Consider the following 23,022-nt stretch of genomic DNA (forward strand, 5'->3'; position numbering starts at 1 on the left):
CAAGCTCCCTCACGAGAGGACTCGAGACCGGTGTGGCTCGCAGGTGACACTCCTTCGCAATCACGTCCCCGGTCTCACTCGCTCCTCCCATGTCCCTCGCTCATTCACCTCGCCACAACGAGTAAACAGTAATACAATTAAAAACAAATCGTCTCGGTTACGTCTGTAACCTTAGCTCCCGGAATTGGAAACGAGACGCTGCGTCACTGCTCTGGCCGGGTGACGCAGCGGGAGTTCCCTATGAACGGGAACCATAGCTCTAACAAACATTTGCCAACCGCATTGCAAGGATGTGAGGTTGGAACTACAGCTCTCAGCCTGTGGTTTGAAGCTTAGTTTCTTGTTACTATGAAATGGATTTAAATATATAATGCTTTTGTACAAAATAAGATATTACAATTTGAATCAATTAATTAGAAGTTATTCCTCTACCACCTCTATGATGTCACCAGTATGGTTCAAAAGACTGATCTGTGAAAAAGTTACAACATTTTTAAGAAACAATCATGACCAGCTTCTTAATTTCTCCAATGCTGAATCTATGTACTATGGCAGTTAGGCGACAAGTTACATCATTGTACTGGAAACGCATCCCTGGTCTTTTCAGCAGGTTATGCATTTATACTGTACCACCTTGTACTAGGTGTGTCTTAAAGTCGACATGAAACAAATGTTCAGATTGGGTCAGTCTTTTGAAGTGAAACACTTCTCAAACAAGAAAAAATGATTTTGTTAAATGGGAATTGATTGGATGGTTGAGGTTTGCTATCACAGTGATTTCATGTGGCATGTTTTCCCGCCCTCATTTCAGTAAACACGTCATCAGAGAAGAGACGTTGCTGCCAGAGGATGTGGAAGTTGAATTGTTTAAAGAGTATGATGGCACATGAATTGCTTTAAAAGACTTAAAATGACTTGCTTATTCATGCTCTGACATGTTCACAGGGGCTGCTGGTAGCAATCTTGTATTGCTTCGTAAACAAGGAGGTGAGTTCAGTCTCTTTTCTTTCATGTATACAATCTAAAAAGGTAGTTCTGTTTCCACAAATCTGATTCCTTTCAATTCTGTGTATCATCTTGATTGGTCAGGTTCAGTCTGAGATTCTGAAGAAATGGAGACGCTGGAAGCTTGGGAGGGACATTGAGGAGGAGTACCGCCACACTTATAGCCAGACTCTTCAGATGAAGAGTGGCAGCATCCTGGTCCATTCATCTAACCTCCCACGACTGCCTGATATTGCTACCACTACCTCCCGGCTCGGCAGTCCAGAAGAGAAGCAGATGTTGGTGTCCAACAGCCAGAATGGTATGGGTACTGGCCAGGGATGCCTGCAGTTCACCTCCACACCACAGGATGGCTCCACATGCAGTTCAATAACAGAGGACATAGTGGTGGTGGACAGAGGAAAGTGTTGTAGCATTCCACAGGGCAATGCTGAGAGAAACCTGTAAGCTTAAGGAGACTCCGGGTGTCTCAACGAAGACCCTTAGCCTGACTACTCTCGCTTCCTCTGGCTGAGGGCTCTAAATCCTCAGCACTAGATGGAGCGAGAGGTGTGTGTATGTGTATCTGTGTGTGTGTGTTTGTGTGTGTGTGTGTCCCTGGCACCCGTGTGAGCTTGTGAGAGCATTGCCCTCTCCAAAGCTCAGCAGACAACTCATGAAGGACACCTGTCCGACACATTACATGGGCAAGCAGAAGTTGGACACATCTTTGTTAACAAAGATTTGCACAAATGTATATGCTAACAAACCCTTTGATAAAGAACAGAGTCTTACCTCTAGTGTTATCCAGTATAGCTGTCTGTGATGTCAATGATTTAGTAGAGAAATCCCATCTGGACAGCAGGGTCCAAAAGAAACCAGTGTAGGCAAACACCAATCTCTCCGGATGAATGGAAAATATATTTAAGAAATACACTTAACTGAACCTGTCAAAAACTGCCAACTGGTTAATGCATTACACATGCATCACACAAGATTGGACTGAACTGAAGGACTACACACATTTCCATGCAAATTTATGCTAATTTGGTGAAGGTGGACCAGCAAATCCATGCTGTCCACCTGTGAAAATTGGTCTTTCGGGTGAAGATGATTGGTCAAGGACATTCTGCTGCTTAAGTTTGTGAAAAATCCTTGTGGTGAAACCAGCACACCAGCATTTTTGTTCACATATATTTTGGAATTAATTGGTACTTTTGAGTACATGTAACAAGTAAAGCTGTTTGTGTTTAGTTTAATGAAAACCATCTTTGAATTTGTTAAAATTTAATTGCCAAGACAAGGTATAGATGTAGACTGATCAAGCCCGTATTGCCCACGTGCCTTTTACTGTAGGTCATAGACCCCAATATTAAAGCAAAAACACTAAAGCTGCTGTTGGGCCAAACAGTTTTAGGAATGGATAGGATCAGTTCTAGTTATATTGCCACTTGAGTTTGGTTTGCCGGATCGGCACAGAATGAAGCGGTTAAGTAAAGAGAACAGTTTAGCCCAACAGTGAAAAAGCGGCTAAAGATCGACCATACAAACACAAAGTATAAATCTGTCACATACATCTTAAGAGGCGAAAGTTGCCTGAAACGGATTCTGTATAGTGAACAGGACATCAAGCACGCATTAGATGAATGTGCCACTGTTGATCACTATTAATGATGTGCTCACTTCAAAGAAACATTCTTGGTATACTCAAGTATACCCATATAGAAGACTTCAAAGGGTCTGGGTCAATGCCTTAATGGAGTAGTATGCCTGATCTGGTTCCCTTGTGTCAGTGGTCAGAAGAGGTGACTGTCCACAAGACATGTTGATATGTTCAAGAGTCAGTTAAGAAAACTGCTTCTTCACTTGCATACTTCTCATCTCCCAATAGGCATTCAAATCCTGTCATAGAGCTTCGGGAAGTGTAGGAGGAACTGAGAGGACGAGAGCCAGAAAGCAAAGACAAAATTTAGAACAAATTCCAACCTGATCAAAATGATTCCTTACTCAGAGGATGTTTTAATGCTCAGATCAAGATAGGACATGCCATAAAAATATGCAACTGCAAGACACTGAAATTTGGTTGCAGAGTGTTAAGTGTGTAATTTCTGTTACATTAGCACCACCAAAACTCTCTGTTTGAGTGGCCCAACTGGGACATAACAATATTGACTCAAACAATGGCTTGAGTTTGAAGTGGGGCTATCTGGCTGAACCATTTGAGTTATGGTTGAGAACCATTAGTTTTGTCTGGATAATATCAGCAGTTTGCTCCTGCTGGTAGATCCTGTAACTGCGTCATAATGAAGGAAAAAGCATCTTTCCTCATTGACAGCCATTCAAACATAGCTGTTTATTCTGACTAAATACATTTTTATTGCAAATATTTTATTATATGATAATACAAACTGCATTTAAGATGACTAAGAATGCTAATAAACGAGTTTCCCCTAGATATTGAGAAGAGTTTGACGAAAACAGTAATTTTTGCAATTCTGTTTAGTGCCGATAATGGCGTATAAATTACATGCTTCACCTTTAATGACGATGAGCAGCTGATGCCCCATATTGTGGCATTTGTGTGCATAATGATGCACATTTATATTTTATTTAGATCATCAAACACATGATGATCATGACAACAATTATCGCAGATACTATGTGGGGCAATTTGCACAATTTTAATTTATAATTGTTGTAGATATTGGTAAATGCCTGTTGAGATTTGTAATGACTTTGTTTTGTGGTGTCTGCTATTTGTGCACATGGTGTGTGTTTTGTTCTTGTGTGTGCTTTGTGGAGAGTGAGAGAAACTTAGGTCCTGTTTTAGAGTTCACTTCGCTAAGATGAGGAATTGCAGGCTTTTTTTTTATTATTTTGCAATACAAGACCAATTTACCTTTTAAATGAAACTGGCTGAGATAAATCAGTCCTTCTGTGTTAAAGGTGAGGTAGAGGTGGCTGATTCGTAATAATTGCTGTTGAAAGACTCTAGTACTTACATAGTGTTAAACATGACATAATTTAGTTGGACTTTTATCAAAAAAGGGGAATATTTTATCGCATAATGGATCAAAGAGGTTGTCTGCCAAAGCAAAACAATCCTGTTGGATATTTCAAACAGATTTTTCAAAATTGGCATCATTTAATGTTACCCAAGCACGAGAGTAATCACGGAAGTCAATAAATCATGCATGCATGGGTCTGCCTTCTATTTCCATGTGAGTGTAAGGCCAAACTGAAGTGATGCCAAAGTCTTCAGTGAAAGAAGCAAAGTGCCTGTAATGCTCATCTATCTGCATTCAAACTTCAGACCCTCTTGGAATATGTAGGAATGAACTTGCCAACAGTATCCCAGGAGAACCCGAGCCATGCTTTGGATGCAGAAGAAATGGAAAGCTTTTATCAATTGAGCCAATTATTAAGCTTCTAAACGTTAATGAAGTCACATCAAAAATTTGAATTTGTTGAAAAGTCAGTAGCTATATTGAACAGCTTAGGTATAAACCGTTTGGGTCGCAATCGGTCTCATGACACATGATGATCAATGATGTAGAAGAGGATATTAATATGTGTTCCTAAAACAAAACTGCCATTCTGTATGACTTATATAAACCTCATGAATAGAGCACACAACATATGGACTAATTTGTATGGTGCTTTTTACTTTTTTGGAGCATAAATTGTCATGTATGGAAAAGAGCAACTTTGCCGTTTTGTATGATGTTTCACTTTGTGTTGGAAGAAACAAATGCAGGGTTAAAATGTCATAAGAGGATCTGACTGAATTTTCAGTCACTTTATTTTCAGGTGTCCATGTTACAGTGTAATTATACAATTAAGTGTTGAGTAATATTAATAACAACATGTAATTACTATAGGGTTTGGTTGTTTGGAGTTATTTGCATGTAATTAAGCATCATTTACTGATATAACTGTAACGTGTAACAAGGACACTGTAAAATAAAGTGTTACCAAATTTCCCTTTTATGTTTGCTTTTTGCCAAAATTCAAAAACAGATGCCAGTATATATATAAAAAAAAAATTATCTTGCAAAATATATTAAGAGATCCTGTTTGCCCCTGAAATACGCTCATTTTCTCTGACTGCAGTGTCTTTGGTTGAATGTATTGTGAATTCCCGTTCTTTTTTTTTTTTTTCCACAGTGTCAGTGGTGTTTCATAGAATACACCTCAGCTACATTGCATATGACAGATGCAAAACATAAAATTTAGAGCACTCCCATTATAATCAAAAACACCATTCACACTGCAAACAAACAGTATGGAAGCTCTGCTCATAGTAACTGGGTGTGCTCTGTTTTTTTGTTGTGTAGCTAGCTTGCTATGTAGGTGGGATGATGGTATTGCTGGTCAGACAGGAAGAGTAACAGAGAAGGCCTGCCATGCTATAGATTAAAATATGTGCTTGTGTAATATTTTTTCTTCATTATTAATTATGATATGAAGATGGTGAATAAATAAATTCAAGTAAAAAACAAACAAAAAAAGTTGTGTGGTTTGTCTTTTTTACTGTTACCAATTAGCTCCAGTAGAAAATGTCAATCCTACGTGGTATGCTGTCATACACAACCTTTCATTGCACCACCGAAAGAGAAATTAGTTATTACTATAGCACTACAGATGATGATTGTTTGTACCAACACACGCTCATTGCAATTTGTAGCTATTAAGTTTTGGCAGATTTGTGGCTAATTCGTATAAATGTGTATGATCTCATGAACAGGTTTTTGTACAATCTGTTTACTCTCACCTGACGGCTATGGTGAGGTGAGGGGGTGGATCTTCATGCTTACTTTATTTCTAAAAAAGGCACATTTCAACATAAATCACATTGTTACAAATTCATACAAAATTGAATAATCTCTTGTTTTCTCATGGGATCGGGTTGTTCTGTAACTGTGTATTTTGATTTGAGAAAGCCATGTCTAGATAACATATCTTGAAGGATAGCTTAAATGTTACATTGGCTTCATGTACTTATAATACTTGTACAATTATAAAAGAGATTCGAAGATTAAAGTTTACTTAAAGCTACACTGTGTAACTTTTTTCGTTTATTCTTAGCTAAAAACGTTCTAAAAGTTCTTTCAAAAATATATGTGCTCATTAATGTATATTTACTTCTTTCAAGTTATAAAGTATTCTCGTGAGTTTATAAAATGCCATTGAAAATACATACGGGTGAGGGGTTCGAATGCCGGTCGCCATGTTGCCCCTCCATCTTGAAAGTACATTAGCCAAAGAGGGACATACTCGTAAATTCAAGCTTCGCTGTTCGCGTTTTAACACTCGATGGCACCGTGTCGAATGTGAAGAGGGGGATTGCCATGTTAATCTTGGACTAAGTCGGCCATCGTAGGAGTTAAAACGAAAGATTTGAGAGGAACAGAAACTATTATTCACTGGATGGTCATATACCTTTTCACTGCTAGATGGGGGAAAATATCACACAGTGTAGCTTTAAAGGTGCAGTAAGCGATTTCTGAGAAACTCTGCTGTAAGTGGATCGGACTGAGAAGCATAACACACTTGTAGCCAATAGCAGTCACACTCACCAATGCACCGATGCAAAAGAAACAAAGGAAGTGACCTTATAGACCTTAACCAGGGGAATATGGGTAATGCAATGCACTAGATTTTATAGCATGGTTTGCTCTGAATTGTGGGAGATGTAGTACAAAAAAGTAAAAGGTGAAACAACAAAAAAAAGGCAAGAAAACTGAAGAGGGTCAGATTCACAACAGTGCACACTCATGATGGGGGAGGAAAGAGTGAGCCAATCAGCAGTAGGGGGCATGTCCACTTAAGGTTGGGGAGAAGAGAGTGAGCCAGTCAGTATTAAGGGGCGTGTCCACACATATGATGGGGGAGGAGAGAGAGAGTGAGCTTTGAAGATTTGAAGAAAGACTGTAGAAAGAGAGATGCCTGAGAGGCAATACAAAAGAGAAAAGCTCAGAGGAATATCACTGGAAATAGAAGGGTTCTGATCAGCCAAGAGCTTTAGGACCCACATTATTATTAGAAAAGATCCAGCTTTCCAGCACTGCAAAGACTGAAGCAGGAAGTCCTGAAATCAGATGGAGAGGTTGCGTTGTATCTTTGGTTTTGCTGTTTCACAGAACCAAGTTACGATGTTGTTGTAATGTTAGCTCTAGAAACAGGACAGTTTTAAATGAACTCTTGCTTGCAAACTGTTGTGTACAGTGTTAATTTTTTGTTCTTCCTGGTTGTTCATTTGTCCTCCGCTTAATTTTTTTTGCTAAGAATAGTCTTTTCCAATGTTGACTGGACAAGATTTAAGGTGTTCTAAGCAGTTGTTGGAAAGGAGTTTGCTAGGGTGTTGATTTTCATAGTGGCTGCTTGGCAATTGTTAAGGGGATCTTGGTAGTTGCTAAGTGTAGGGTGTACTGTTTGGTTGGAAGGCAGTTGCTAGGGTGTCCTGGATGCTTGTTACAGAATTGCCAGTCAGTTACTATGGTGTTCTGAGTGGTTGCTGAGGGGATGCTAGGATGTTGGTAGTGTGGTCTGGAAGAGTCTTGGTTAGGACTAGTGAGACAACCAACCCAACAACCCAGTCAAATATTTATCAACACCTATAAAATGTAGCCCACCAGGTTGTAATATGCTCAGCACAACGAGTGCTGTAAACCTGCCCAAACAAATCCTGTGTTTGGAGTGTTGAGCGGACATGAATCCCTTCGGTACATTAGTGCTTGATGTTTTAATCCATTTATTTATCTCAATCTTATTTTAAGGCCGTAGGCCAAGCTTCTGGTCTGCCTTTAACAAAACAACCTGTCCGTTTCACCATATGCTTCTCACCTCTATGGTTTTATAATAAGGACTGGTTGTACAGGGGAAAGAGGCACATCATGGAAAAACAGATGTGTCAAGGTGTTGATGCTCTGGAAAACTGCTGTTGTGCTTATGTGAGACTAATGGTGGAATATGACCTGATAAGGGCATTGTTATCACATGCTGCTTTAAATACTATCATGAATCACCATTTATCATATCACCACACCGGTTTGCCTCACAGCGTGATTTATGATTCACTATTACAGCCTAACAAGGCCAATGAAATGCTTGAAACACACAGTTGTCTGATGTGGTGTGGCTGGGGAAGATCTTGTTTCATAACTGTCTAGTTAGTCTTTTCTCTTTTTAGAGTTTTTTTTTTCTTCTTTAAAACCACGCTGTTTGTTTCCTTCTATCCTGGCAACCGCGCTGCAACTCAAGAGTGCTGTAATCCAAATGAGGTGGTCCATTATCTACTGCTCTTGTCCAATGGGCCCTACATCATTTCCACACTATTCATCATGCTCTACTAGTGTTTGTGGGCAGATGACACTTAGAACACAATTGCGGTCGCTTGAACTATATGTTTAGATGAAGGATTTGGTAGCTTACGCCACAAATGTGTTCAAATGTCATCACATCTGAATGTCAATACACAACAGTCTAATCACACCACCATAAAAGTCAGGAAACAACCATGTCAAACAACTTTTACTCCTTTATACACAATTTATGAATACAGGTGCAGATTATCTCTTCGTACTTATACCATCCTTCGTACTTTGTACATAAATACTAATTTAAGCACATACTTTCATAACAATACTTTCATACAACTTAAATAGCTAAATAGCATGTATAACCCTTTTAATTCAGCTGAAAATATTTTACATTGTGTGCCTTTGCCGACATAATATAACATAATATTTAATGATTATTGGCACTAAACTGCCTTGTAGCTCTATATGGAGCAAATGAGCTGTTCCGCCGGGTCCCACAGTCATTTCTCTTCAGTCTGCATTTTTATTTTTGGAAAAGTTCTAACATTTTTAGCTTGAATTTTGAGCATTTTGTTTTTTTTTAATGTGTACTATTCATTGTATTCCATTCATTCATATCATAAATTGACCTGCGGAGGAAGGATTTGTTACTTTTTAAAATTTCAACCACAAAAGTACTCGAATCCAGTCACTTTCTTTGTGTGCATTCATAGTTTAAGTGTGACAAAAGTCCTAGGGTCTTGGACCAGTCATGAACTCTCAATTTTTAAATAAAAACCTGAGGGAAGAATGAAGGTTAAATACTTGGACGGGAATTTCGCAAATGTAAGTGTTGCCATTTAGTGGCGATACCAATGAGTGTAGTCAATTTTAGGCAAATGCTAAGATCTTGAATATTAAGATCGACATTTTTTATTTCACTTTGACTTTAAAGGTGCCATGTGTAAAAATTGAGGTAAAAATATCCCAAAAATGACCTACACGCATCAAAAGAATGAGAAGAAATAAGGGCGATGATGTCATTAAAAAATATCAAGTTATAGTTCTGCAGAGATATCAACCTTAATTAGCAGTAGCATTACTAGCCCCGGCCCGACAGGTATCGTAATACCAGTCTCGGCCATGGGAGGCGGTATGCGGGCAACATAACCACCAGCCAACCTGGCGTACTTGAACCTGATGTCAATCGTGTGGAAAGTACAGCCCACTACTTCATTTCAGTTCAGGGAAGATAGTGGACGGATGGCCCAAGCCCTTGGCCCCTTGAATGTATCTGATATGATAAAATTAGCTGTTTTTACCTGATCGGAAAAAGCGGAAGTGCGGGCGCCCGGCGACTGTGTCCCGTCCCGTCATAATAACAGTCCCGCTACTCGCGAGCCGTTTAGAATAGGCACCCTCCAGTGGACGAAAGTTGCATAGTGCACCTTTAAGGATATAAGCAAGTATCCAAAAAGTTAAGATGACTTTTGGTCCTGCTTTGAAGCATTACTTCAAATAAATGTAATAAGCTATTCTTATATAAATACAAGATTTTACCCCAGAGGGACACAACAAACGTGGATTAATTAACTTCCACTGAAACTGTGGTGTTCACACATTACCCACTTAAGTAATTGTTCTGATTAATCTCAGTTATCTATGCCTTCATGAGCCAGGCTCTTAACGCTTACTTAGAGCTGTTGTTTACATCTGTAGCATCTGGTAAAAATAGCATAAATATGAGCCGCCATGCCCATCATGAAACGATATTGGAAATGGCAGTGAAGTGCAATTTCCGTCCCTTTATTTCTTTATGCTCATGACGTAAAGACATAATTGTCATAAGTCATAATGACAATGATAGAGGGGCAATTTTATCTGCTATAAATATTGCTCATAATGGGACCATTGCTTCCTCTCAGGTTGTTATCAGTTCCATTAGAGCCTAATGGACTCATTCATGATGTGATTATGGGGCGCTTCTTACACATAAAGCTCTTAAACATCTTTCTCTGAGTTAAACTGGCCAAATTTGACTCATGTTGATAAAGTAAGTGGGCTGAGTTTGTTCTGTTGTGTTGTGTTGGTTGATCATTAATTATAAATTTGCCTGATATTCGGTCCCTAGAGAAATGTCAGTGACTGCTGTCATTGTGGGGTAATACCGTAAGCAATGCATTGACTGCATTATTGTTCATTACCACTCCAGTGATTGTAGAATTACTGATTAACAAATTTCTCATTGTAATACGATAGGCCTGAGCTAATGAAATCTTAAATGTGATCCAAATCAAGAGTGACCAGATGTCCTGGTTTAGACAATTCACAAAAAATGTAAATGTTCTCCAGGTTTAGCTGTTAGGCTCAGTTACTTGTAATTTGCATTAATTACATAAATTTGCGTGTTGTTTTAGCATTAATTCACACATTGTAGGATAGTTCACATCTGTAAATATTAGTTTATATTAATATATATATATATATATATATATATATATATATATATATATATATATATATATATATATATATATATATATATACGCGTTTTGTGAACTTTCGAAAGCAAGCAATCTTGTCCATAATGTGATCAGTGTTTTGTGATAGAAGTTATTTTGTGACAAATGTATTAATCTGTGATGATAAGGCTATCCTTGACATCCGCGGCTATCCAGCCAGCATGAGGTAATTGGTGAATTAAAGCGGCAGACCACAACTTTTTGTGTTCAAAAGGTAAAAAAAATATATATATTGAGCAAGTACATCATGAATCCATTTTCCAAACCGTGCTTTTGTCCTTATTCTGAATCACTATGGTACACATGCAATAATTGTTTATATTCAAACTATTTTAAATTGGTTTGCTTCGGCACCATTGCGGAGGAGCCCAGTACCTGCGTGACTAGTCATAGATATGAACACAGAAAACTATCTCTGGCTAAAATGTTCTTTTTATTAACCGCTAGCACCAAAAGTTACATTTTCTTTTACAAGTCAGTCACAGTGCGTTACCGTTGCTTACCGAATGTAGCCATACATGTAATCCATCTCCATCTTCTGATGGTTTTCAGCTTTCTTTTCATGCAACTTGTATACACTGTAAACAATAAAAACGGAAAATGTAGTAGTAATTTTCTTCCAGTACATTATCCAGTAATTTTACGAAAATTTCCGTTGACCCTTAAAACACACACTAATGCAATGTGTAATTCAAAATACAGGTAAAACACATGTTGAAAAAACAATATGGAAAATTCCTTCATATTTATACAGTACATTGTGTCCTATTTTTACAGACTTTTTTTTTTTACAGTGTAGTTGTATGGTATATAGCAAAATACTATCAAAACACTCCAACTCAGCCTCCATTCTTCATAAAAGATGGATAAATAGGCGTACACAAAAAACTTAAAAAATGATAGGCTATAGATGATATGATATTTACATTTTACATTCATGCATTCATGCATTTATACGCTTTTATCCAAAGCGACTTACAACTGAGGAGTACAGGAAGTGATCTGTCATGAAGAGGCGAAGAAAAGCAAAAAGTGCCCTAAATACAAATATTTTAGTAGCAAAAACCAGAAAAGGGAGGGGAAAGAGAAAAAATATATAATATATATGATATGATATGATATGATATGATATGATATGATATGATATGATATGATATGATATGATATGATATGATATGATATGATATGGGGAATATTTACCTAAAAGTACAGGCATCCCTTACGAAACAAAAATATATAGCAGTGTATTGGAAAATATCATGTAATACATTAGGCAATATATTCACATATATGGGATTTAATATTATATATTCTCCAATATATTGCAATATATGAAAGCGGCAATCATTTGTATATTTTGCAATATATTAGGAATATATAATATATTGTATAATACCAATAAAGGTGCACTATGCAGCTTTTGTCCACTGGAGGGCGCCTATGCAAAACAAATGCGTAGTTTGATGACGCAAAGTGTGAGCGCAGCATCTTGGGAGATGTGGTCTTCTCATCACAGCCGGTGAAAAATAGGACTCGGGCAGAAATCACGTTCATGCATGCGGTTATTAACGTTACTGTAGTCTAAAGCAGAGCAGGACCGAGTGTTATGGACCTGAGCACAGCTGCTGGAGCGATTGTTACACAAATACCCGCCTTGCGAATACTGGGACTTTTATTATGACGGGACGGGACTCATTTGCCGGGCGCCTGCACAGATCCGCTCTTCCGGTTATGATTTTGAGGTAATGGAGCTCTGTTTATCATATTAGATACATTTAAGTGTGTTCAAAACGATGTTATGACGTTACTCCGTGCGTTCAGTTGTTCACATTGCTAAGAATAAAGCGCTCCTGCCAAATAAAAGCCGAAACCGAAGGGTAACGCAGATATGACGCAATTGACAGGCGACTCCCTCAAATGCAATGCTGAAACGTCCCTGTCCTTAGTTAAAATAGCAATTTTCTCACAATTTACAAATAGTTGGAAACTTCTGGGATATTGTAGGTACTCAAATGAACAAAATATATAACACTGGCCTAGTGGTTTTTGGATATTTTACTGCAAAAATACTACATAGTGCACCTTTAACATATTATTCCATGTATTTACAATATATTATAATATATTTCAAGTAATATATTGGTAAATATATTTTCCCTTCGTATGGGATGTCCGATTCGCATGGGTTTAAGATCACAGACAACCTTTACAATTATGACTAGAGGTCACCAGGTCATACTAATCCTGTGCAATATGGCTTAAGACCACCAATTTGTGTTTCAACAAATATTATACATGGAACGATATAGGTGGTAAAATGATGAGCAAATGGTGACAACATTCCTATAAATATAATTTCAGGCTCACCGAACAGTCAGTGCATTTCAGTGACAGAACATGAAACAGGATGCAAACTAGATGCTATGAAACTATAAGATTCACTGCTCAACTGCACTGCAGAAACTGTCACGCTGCAGTGCTAACAGTGTTTTCCATCAATAATCCTCTGGGCCTGCCTTTACACACACAGACCTTCTTTACATTAGTCCTGGTTCTCTCAACCTGGGAGCATTATTTTATGTGTAGTTATGTAATTGTGCTGTAGGGTGTTAACCTATGTGTGACCCAAAGGCAGGACCCTCTTGTTCTCTCTCTTTCTGTTTTTCTGTCTCTCTCGGTCTCACACTCTCTCCATCTGCTCGATCTCCACAGCGCACAATTGCCCCGAAGCAAGGAACTCAGTCACTTTAAATTTTACACGCTGATATACAGTGCATATTTTTATCCAGTACGGCTAGATTCATCAGCTAATATGTTGGCCAGTACATTGCAAGGGCTCGGTCCCTTTGCACATATTTAAAAACTCAAAGAGTTCAAAGGGTCAAATGAGTGCATGTCAAATATCTACATCAAATGTGCTATTATTCAGCTAGCTATAAACATGTTAAACTAAATTAGCAGGACATTAGATGGACACAGTCAATGAAAATGCCACATATCACTTTTAGGTGTATTTAATAAGTTATTTTTAATTGATTGACAGGCCAAATTCAGGAAGAGATGGTGAATTGTAAAAATGGTTCACTGATTTCAGTGAAGTCTCACATGTGCAGAAACATTTCAGGGGATTATTCAACAACGCCTTTTGTTTCAATGAATGACAAGCATAAAGATCTAACAGCTTAACATTAACACGAAGCACAGACAAAGCTTCTCATGAAAATCTGTCACGGTAAATCAACAGTCATAGATTGCGTAAGTATGAGTGGAGAGCCAGACACGGAAGAGACAGAAAAGAAAGGTTTTAAGATTGAGAGTTAGAGTTAGTGCACGTTTTTGCACTCACACTAAAATATTGTATTTACAAATTATTTGTTTTAATAAACCACACACACACACACACACACACACACACACACACGTGTGTGTGTGTGTGTGTGTGTGTGTGTGTGTGTGTGTGTGTGTGTGTGTGTATGTGTGTGCATGCATGCATGTGTTAGATATCACCCCTTAATATCTGCATTTGTTCCACATTTATAGCTGATTTTTGTAGCAATACAAAAGCTGTCTGTTACAGTCGCTTGTGTGTGTCTGTGTGAGTGATTATGCTTATTTCACATTGCATTTGGTCTCCAGCACCAAGTTATTGATTTTACTGAAAAAATAAAAATAAAAAACTCTTTCCCATTCATTTTCAATTTAGATCCCCAAAGACTTTAAGTGTGTGTGTGTGTGTGTGTGTGTTTAACAAACATTTAAAACATCTGAATCAAGCCCAGTTTCTCTGTGAGTGTTTATGTAGATAATGTAACCAAAGTCACAAAATCTCATGCCACTGAGATGAAGAGAACAATATTTTTAATTAATGAGGATATATAACATAAAATACTTTTCATGACTGAAATTTTGTGAACCCACTTTATATTGTGTCAACTATGTTTTAATGTAACATTTAAATTAATTCCGAGACGTCATTCACTACCCTGCTCCTCATTATTTTTTTAAAGTTAGACATCAACCTTCTTAGTATTCCTCAGTCAATCAATTTTAAACAATATAACAAGAAAAAAATAATAGAATTATAATTTAATGCCTGTTTTTTCACTAGTTTTTGTCAAAATTGTATAGGGTCGCTAATAACCCGAGGTGTGTAGGATTGTACGTATATTTTTTTTGCACAATAATAAATGAATTGTCTCGGGTTACTATTGTAACCCTTGTTCCCTGAGAGGGAATGAGACACTGCGTCGTCGAGTGACGACACTAGGGGAACGCCCCCAGCGTAATGGCTCTGAAGTATGAATGAAATCAGCCACCAATCCGATTGGTGCAACGTCATGACGTACTAGGTGACGGCGTACGCGGAAGCTATAAGAAGGCGCCGTCACATACAAGCGACAGCCTTTTGCGATGAAGCGAGCACTCTGCGTGAGGTGCGGCGACGAGACGCAGTGTCTCGTTCCCTCTCAGGGAACAAGGGTTATAATAGTAACCCGAGACGTTCCCTATATCGAGGGAGCTTAACACTGCGTCGTCAAGTGACAACACTAGGGGAACGAATAGCCACTATGCCGTACCGAACCATGCACATCCTGGTGTGAAGCTGATATACCAGGCACACTCAGGATGCGAGCACTCTAGCACCCGGCTTAGCCAGGAGGTCCAGCTTATAAAATCTAATAAAGGTGTGTGGATTAGCCCAGCCCGCTGCCTCACAAATCTCAATAAGTGAGGCTCCCGAAAGGGGGGCCACCGAGGAGGCCAAACCCCTCGTAGAATGAGCCCTCACGGCTATGGGTGAAGGCAAATTGCGCACCCGATAAGCCGTGGCTATAGCCTGAACGATCCAGTTACTAATAGTCTGTCTTGCCGCAGGCAACCCTTTCTTAGGGGGGCCAAAGCACACCAAGAGCTGGTCCGACTTCCTCCAATGAGCTGACCTGTCCAAATAAATTCTCAATGCCCTAACAGGGCAGAGCAGGTGCAGCCTAGCTTCCTCTGCCGTCGGGTGAGGCGGAGGATGAAATGCCTGAAGAAAAACTGACCCCATCCCCGTAGATGGAACCTTGGGCACATAGCCCGGTCTGGGGTGCAAGATAGCTTTCACCCCGCCAGGGGCAAACTCCAGGCAAGTTGGTGTGACCGCCAAGGCCTGGAGGTCCCCCACTCTTCTCAGAGAAGTGATAGCGAGAAAAAAAGCTACCTTGAGGGTCAGATTTCTCGCCTCAGCCGACTCCAATGGTTCGAAGGGGGCATCAACCAGCCCTTCGAGAACCACTGCCAGGTCCCAGGCTGGGACACTGGGATGAGCCGCAGGCCTCAACCTCCTAGCCCCACGGAGGAACCGTACTACCAAGTGGTGTCTACCCAGCGGGCCCCCATCTAAAGGCGAGTGGAAAAGCCCCTATGGCAGCCACATACACCTTCAGAGTGGATTGGGTCAGACCGGCGGAGAAACGGTCTTGGAGGAACTCCAGCACTGAAGCCACTGCAGAGTTAACTGGGTCCACCCTCCGTTCTCTACACCAGCTAGTGCAGACATACCCCTTAAGGCTATACAGTTTCCTCGTAGAGGGAGCCCTAGAGCTGAGAATGGTGTCTACGACCTCTTGTGGCAGGCCATCCTCTAGGTACTGAGCCCCCTCAAGGGCCAGACCCAGAGGTCCCACAGCTCTGGCCTGGGGTGGAATATCATTCCCCCTGCTTGAGACAGCAGATCCCTCCTCAGAGGGACATGCCATGGGACGCCGTCTAGTAGTGCCACAATGTCGGAGATCCAAGCTCGGGATGGCCACCGGGGTGCTACTAATAGGAGGCTGATGCCCTCCCGGCGGACTCGCTCTAGAACTCCCGGGAGCAGAACGATCGGGGGAAATGCATACAGACGCCGCCTCGGCCACGTCTGTGTCATGGCATCCAGCCCCAGCGGGGCCTCGGGCCTCAGCCCCTGCCTCAACAGGACGTCCGCTCTCTGGTTCTGGTCCCCTGGGACGTACATCGCTCTGAGAGACGACAATTTCCCCTGGGGCGCGACCTCAGCCCCCCCTGGTGATTTAGATATGATACTACTGACATGTCGGATCGTACCAGGACATGGTGGCTGTGGAGGTCTGGGAGAAAGCTCCTCAGAGCTTTGTAAACCGTCAACATTTCCAAGCAATTTATGTGGCAGGAGGAATGCTGGGGCCCCCACAGACCTCTCAGAAACCGGCCTTCCATGACCGCGCCCCAGCCCGTGAGGGAACCTGGGATTTTTCCATATGACGAGGGAACGAAGGCTTGCACGTTAACCTGATCATATGGAAAAGTTTTCCCCTCGAGGAGAACCCCCTGGTCCCCAGCCACCACTGGAGGGGCCTCATGTATAGCAGGCCGAACGGAACACGTTGGACGCTGCTGCCATGAGACCCAGCAGTCCTTGGAACTGCTTCACAGTGCGGCTGCCAAAAGAAGAACCCGATACTGGCACGCTGTGCCCCCAAAAGCGAACCTCAGGAACTTCCTGTGGGCAGGGAGGATAGGGATGTGGAAATATGTGTCCTTTAGATCTATCATGATGAACCAGTCCTCGAACTGGCTCTGACTCATGATGGAGTAGTGAGCATCTTGAACCTGAATCTCCTCAGAGACCGATACAAGTACCTCGGATCTTTTATAGGACGCAGCCTCCCCATCCTTTTGATGGGAACAATGAAGCATGTTCCCTAACCTGCCTCTGGGCAGGGGGAACCACGGTTCAGACCACACCGTAGAATTCGGTGGTCGAATACTGAACTGCAGTCTGTACCCCCTTCCAACTGTACACAGGGCCCCAGCAGAAATATTCGAGAGGCATAACCATGCGCCAAGATATTCCACTAGGGGAACCATTCTCTCGGGGTTGGTCTCTGGTACCCACCGAACCCCCTGCCCGACCCCCTGAAGCGGCCACCCGGCAGAGGTTAGTCGGGAAGGATTTCCGGTGTGAGAACGCGGTCACTGCCTCGCTGCACGTCTTTCTAGAGGCAGCTGGAGCAGCATGAGTCCGCTGGAAATCAATGTGGCCCGAGCGTCGTAGACGGCGGATCGCAGTATCGACTTCCAGAAAACTCCACAGAGGAGGCGACCTCGATCGCTCCCCGGGAAAGGGGGCTGGCCCGCAGGCCACTGGGCTGGGTACACCCCAGTCCAGACCACACTGATGACTTCGGTATTGGAACACTGAACTGCAGTCTGTACCCTTTGCCCACGGTACACAGGGCCCAAGTAGATATATTCGGGGGAGCGTTCGCTGGAAGTCAATGTGGTCCGAGCGTCGTAGACGGCGGACTGCAGCATCGACTTCCAGAAAGCTCCACAGGGGAGGCGACCTCGATCGCTCCCCGGGAGAGGGGCTATGAAAAAGCCCAGTGAACACAATTGGATGATAGGCTGATAATCTAACTCCTCAAAGTTAGATAAATCCCATTTAATTCCTCAGAATTAAATGCCCCTAATCGTCCCTCAAGTGAACATGGTCTTAATGATAGGCTGAATAAACATACCCAACTCCTCAAAGTCAGATAATGTTTAATTTTAATTCCTCAGAATTAATACAGCCCTAATTTCCAGACGATACTGTTTAAATATGTATTTAACGAATCGTCATCTAAACGCTGCCTCAGCAACGCGAGATTCGACTCGTTACAACAGATTTGGCTTTCATCCCTCGAGATGAAAGACCACAGGCGCGAGGCTGAAACACTCGAAACGCACGGCTGTATGCTGCGAGATACTCAACAAACACAGCCAGCACCCTTAGGAGCTGACTGCACTCGCGCCAAACAGTATCACATGTGCACCGATGGCGTGTGTTCACTAATATTACAAACCGTAATCTACGCGCTGTCTTGGCAACGCGCGATTAAGCCTTGCATTATGAAGTGCGAGCTCTCATTTACTTCACTACCTTGATACTGAGCATGTCTAATTCCTCGGAATCGGACTGCTCAAGCATCTAATTCTCCACCCCGGGGGAAAAGAGCCACAGCGTGGGTTTCCACACGAGGAATGAGAACATTGGCCAGCTATAGAACCCCCTCGAGAGCTGCCTTTATTTTATGAATGAAGTAGCGTATTTCCTGGCTTAACGCTTCAACAGCCTCAATGCTCTGCGCGTCCGATTCCTCAGAATCAGACGGCTCGAGCATCGGGTTCTCCGCCTCGAGGGAAGAAGCCGCAGCACAGGCTTCCTCACGAGGCGGAAGAGCATCTGAATCTTTGGACGAGGAGTGGGAAGATGCCTCAGCATGCCCGCCTCCTGTCGCGAGATCCAGTTGTGAGCCCCAGGATCTACGCCGCCGCGCTGCCTCAACAGACGCGGGACCAGATCCACGGGGCTCGCGAGCCTGGCCGCTTTCGGTGAAAACTGCCAGCCGCCTGAGCGTGCTGCGCTCCGAGACACTGCACACACAGGTGGTAATGAAGCACGGGTGCACACACCGCCTAAACTGCTCGCTTGCCATGCTTAGAGTGATATTGGTGACAGACAACAGTAAATAGACAAACAATATCAACACAGAGTGCCTCGCTGAAGAGCAAAGACTGTCGCTTGTATGTGACGGCGCCTTCTTATAGCTTCCGCGTACGCCGTCACCTACTACGTCATGACGTTGCACCAATCGGATTGGTGGCTGATTTCATTCATACTTCAGAGCCGTTACGCTGGGGGCGTTCCCCTAGTGTCGTCACTCGACGACCCAGTGTTAAGTTCCCTCGATATAGGGAACTATAATGACGAAATACGGCGCAATTCACCTTTATTCCACAAGGTGGCAATGTCTGATACGCAATGATGAAGTGACGTTTCACTCATAGTTACCTCTGACAGAAAACGAAACAATAATAATTATAATCTGCAAAACTTGAAATGTCTCAGTGATTTACAGCAGAGAGCAAGTACTAAACACAATCAAATATTAGTGTCACTGTCTCTTGATGATAGATGTGGTCAAGAAGCTGTCAGTGATCAAAATATTGATTTTGAAGACGTTTGAAAATGAGTTTGGAGAATATGCTGGAGATCGCGAATATGAGGCAGAGGCTGAATATACTGGTAAACGAGCTCTGACGAGGACAGATGATGATGGTATTAAACATCTGATCAAACTGAATCCTTCCAAGCTCCAAAAGGTAATGAAATAGGTTTTATTTTATTCTTCTGTAAGTGTTACTCAAACATCAGGAGTTTTATATATTATCATGACAGGTAGAGGTCTATCCATGTTAAATATAAATCCGGGTCGCTAACAACCCGAATATGTAAGAATGTTTGGCGAAACAGTCATGCATTTAAGGGTTAAAAGGACTACATTACATCTGTATTTATTTTCTGTAATTGCATCTATAATTATACTGTTTATCCTACTCCTAAATTCAGTCTTAAACCTAACCACCAAACATGTTACCAGTATCCAACCTGAACACAATGTGTAAACTGCACACACACACACACACACACACACACACACACACACACACACACACACACACACACACACACACACACACACACACATATATATATAGGGGTCAAATACCCATATGCTTACAAGTTTGGCCTTAAACAAATCACATAAAGTATGTTAATTAAAACTTCCTATTCAATACCATCTGTTATAAAACATACTGTGCACAGTTTTTGTTGTGAGCTTTTTGCATTCTATTTTATTTCATTATTCAGACCGGCTGTGAGAACAAAGACAAAGTTGTTTCCTTCAACAAAATGAATGAATGGGCTCATGCTATTCCTATGGGTATAAATATGTTTGTTTCTTTCCACACTCACTAAACAGCTGTGCCACGTTGGCATGAGAGAAAAAAACCCTGAATATGCCAAAACAGCAGTGCATTGTGAATTTATAAAAGTCATTGTCATTACTGTCTGCTAAAACATGCCTCTTTTCTATGTAAATTAGGCTTTTTGCTAAATAAAGTGCAGCATGGTAGTGCGTATCAATAGTACAAGAGTGCAATCTCGTGGAATGCATGTTACGCATTTTTTGGCATGCATTGATACCCACTTTATGGCGTGCATATGACACATTTTTGGGTAGGTTGGGGGTGGTGGGTTGGGTGGTTTGAATGTATAATAAGCCATTAAGTGCATATCATATGCACGCGGAAAACTGTGTACCATAGGCACGCCAAAACCCATTTTGGTGTATAGGCTACATTCCGCGTGATTGCACACTCGTACTATACGCATTTTCGTGAGATCAGGCTCTGAATTTAACACTGTGCTATTATTGAATGCAGAAAGCAGGCCTTAAATAGATTTTATTTCAAATTGGGTTACACTTTATTTTAATTGTCCACATTAGACATCCTATAACTATAAGTAGCTTTGCGACTACTGTACATGTCAACGAACTCTCAATAGGATTAGATTGGAGTTAGAGTTTGAGTTGGGGTTAGATGTTAGAATAGAATGTAAAATGTCTGTTGGAGCACCATCACAATAAATCGTTAGCAGATTTTAAGCAGACGGTCTTCTAATACTCTAGTTTGTAGCAGGGGCAAGGGAGACCAAGAGTGCCTCCTCAGAAAATGGGATGAGGAAATAAACCACATTACAAAACTAAATCAACACAAATATTTAAAAAAAATTGACATTAAAAAGCGTATAAAACACTTATTTTTCTAAAGTGACACTGTCCAACAGTGACACGTACAGGAGAAGTTACAGCCCATTGAGTTTTACCAGACCACTAATGTGTGCGGTGGGTTTGATGGGGTGTAATTGAGAACAGATGAGGGAAAGTCACGTGAGAGGAGGCAATGGCTCCATTGTACTATCAGAAAGATCGATTGGATGTGATTGGTTTGTGTGATAAATCCTGCCTCTTCTGCTTATTGCAACAGTTTATTTTTTTGAGTGCAGCAACACCACAAATAAGGGATTCTCCAGCCTGTGACAGCATGCTTATGTATGTTCAGTTACACAACTACATATAATCAAAACGATCTGTAACAATGCAATACTATCACATATATATATTAAAAAAAACATGTTTCACTCACATAAGTGTGTTGCACCATTCCTGTCGTATCCAATATAGAAGGCACACCACTGTGTTTTAATCTCAATGGCCCTCATTTATCAATCTTGCGTAGAAACGGGCGTATATGTTGGCGTAAGATTATGCTTACACTCCTCTCACCGCCTGATTTATGAAGCTGTGCGTACCTCTGCAATCCAGGTGTACGCAATACCTGCCCTTGATAAATGCCACGGCTGAAAACGATCGTCATTAGAATAACACGCCCCTATATATTCAAGTCTCCGCCTCCCCCGCACCCTCATTTTACGCCATGGACACACGGAAGACGGCAAAGAAGCGAAACTTCTCCGACGTGGAGATCGGGCGCGCTCAATCATCTTACTAGTCCACTAGTCAGGGCACTGAATAGGACATAAGTCAATGGGCTGACTCCCTGATCAGTGCCCTGACTACTGAACTAGTGAGATGATTGAGACGAGCCCATCGAGATCACCAGGGAAATGGAAAAAAACCCGAAATTGTTTGATTTGGGAGTTTAAAGAGTGGAATTAAAGGCACCTACAAAAACAAAATATGGACACAAATAACGAGTACTGTTAATAGTGTGGAGGTTGAGAAGCGCACTCCAGCAGTTTAAATAGCTGTTTGGATGATAAATTACCATTACTGCATTATTTTACGGCACGTTTTGAAAAAAATAGCATTTAATTTCGTATCACGGCACATGTATTGGGGTGTACAATAGTGATGATGATGATGTGATGTGGAGTAAGATTCATTCACATTAATAATTACATGACAATTTGTAAGATTCTTATTATTATTATTATGATTATTATTCTTAATGACACTTGTTATTTAGAAGAAGAATGTTGTTTTTATTGATTTTATTATTATTTAAAAGAAGAAGGTCATTTTTATTAAACAAACCTAAATGTATATAATATGTAAAAAATTATACATATCATTTTTATGTATCAAAGTGCATTGTATCAAATGATTCATTAAAATGTTAGTACATAGTAGTTAAGGCCACCTAATATAACATGGGTCCCATTTTTTTTATTTATTCCAAAATAATAAATAAAGGTAGTAACAATTTAAACAATATATTTTATTTGTCAACTGATGTTCAAAATGATGGGTGTTTTGCCCACATTGAAAAAACTGTAAGAAAAAAAAAAAGAATATTTA

The 23,022-nt window shown here is 40.9% G+C and overlaps 1 protein-coding gene across 1 annotated transcript in view; it reads left to right on the plus strand.

The window, feature by feature from the left end:
- gcgra (glucagon receptor a) overlaps positions 1–5,495 on the plus strand; it is a 108,205-nt gene extending 102,710 nt beyond the window's left edge. The window contains exons 13-14 of the mRNA XM_067423025.1: positions 946–987; positions 1,090–5,495. Of these exons, the coding sequence (XP_067279126.1) occupies positions 946–987; positions 1,090–1,452 (405 nt within the window). The 3' untranslated portion in view covers positions 1,453–5,495. The remainder of the gene's footprint in view (positions 1–945; positions 988–1,089) is intronic.
- The last annotated feature ends 17,527 nt before the right edge of the window (positions 5,496–23,022 follow it).

Source organism: Pseudorasbora parva, chromosome 2 (assembly GCF_024679245.1).
Source record: "Pseudorasbora parva isolate DD20220531a chromosome 2, ASM2467924v1, whole genome shotgun sequence".
NCBI classification, from domain to species: domain Eukaryota; kingdom Metazoa; phylum Chordata; class Actinopteri; order Cypriniformes; family Gobionidae; genus Pseudorasbora; species Pseudorasbora parva.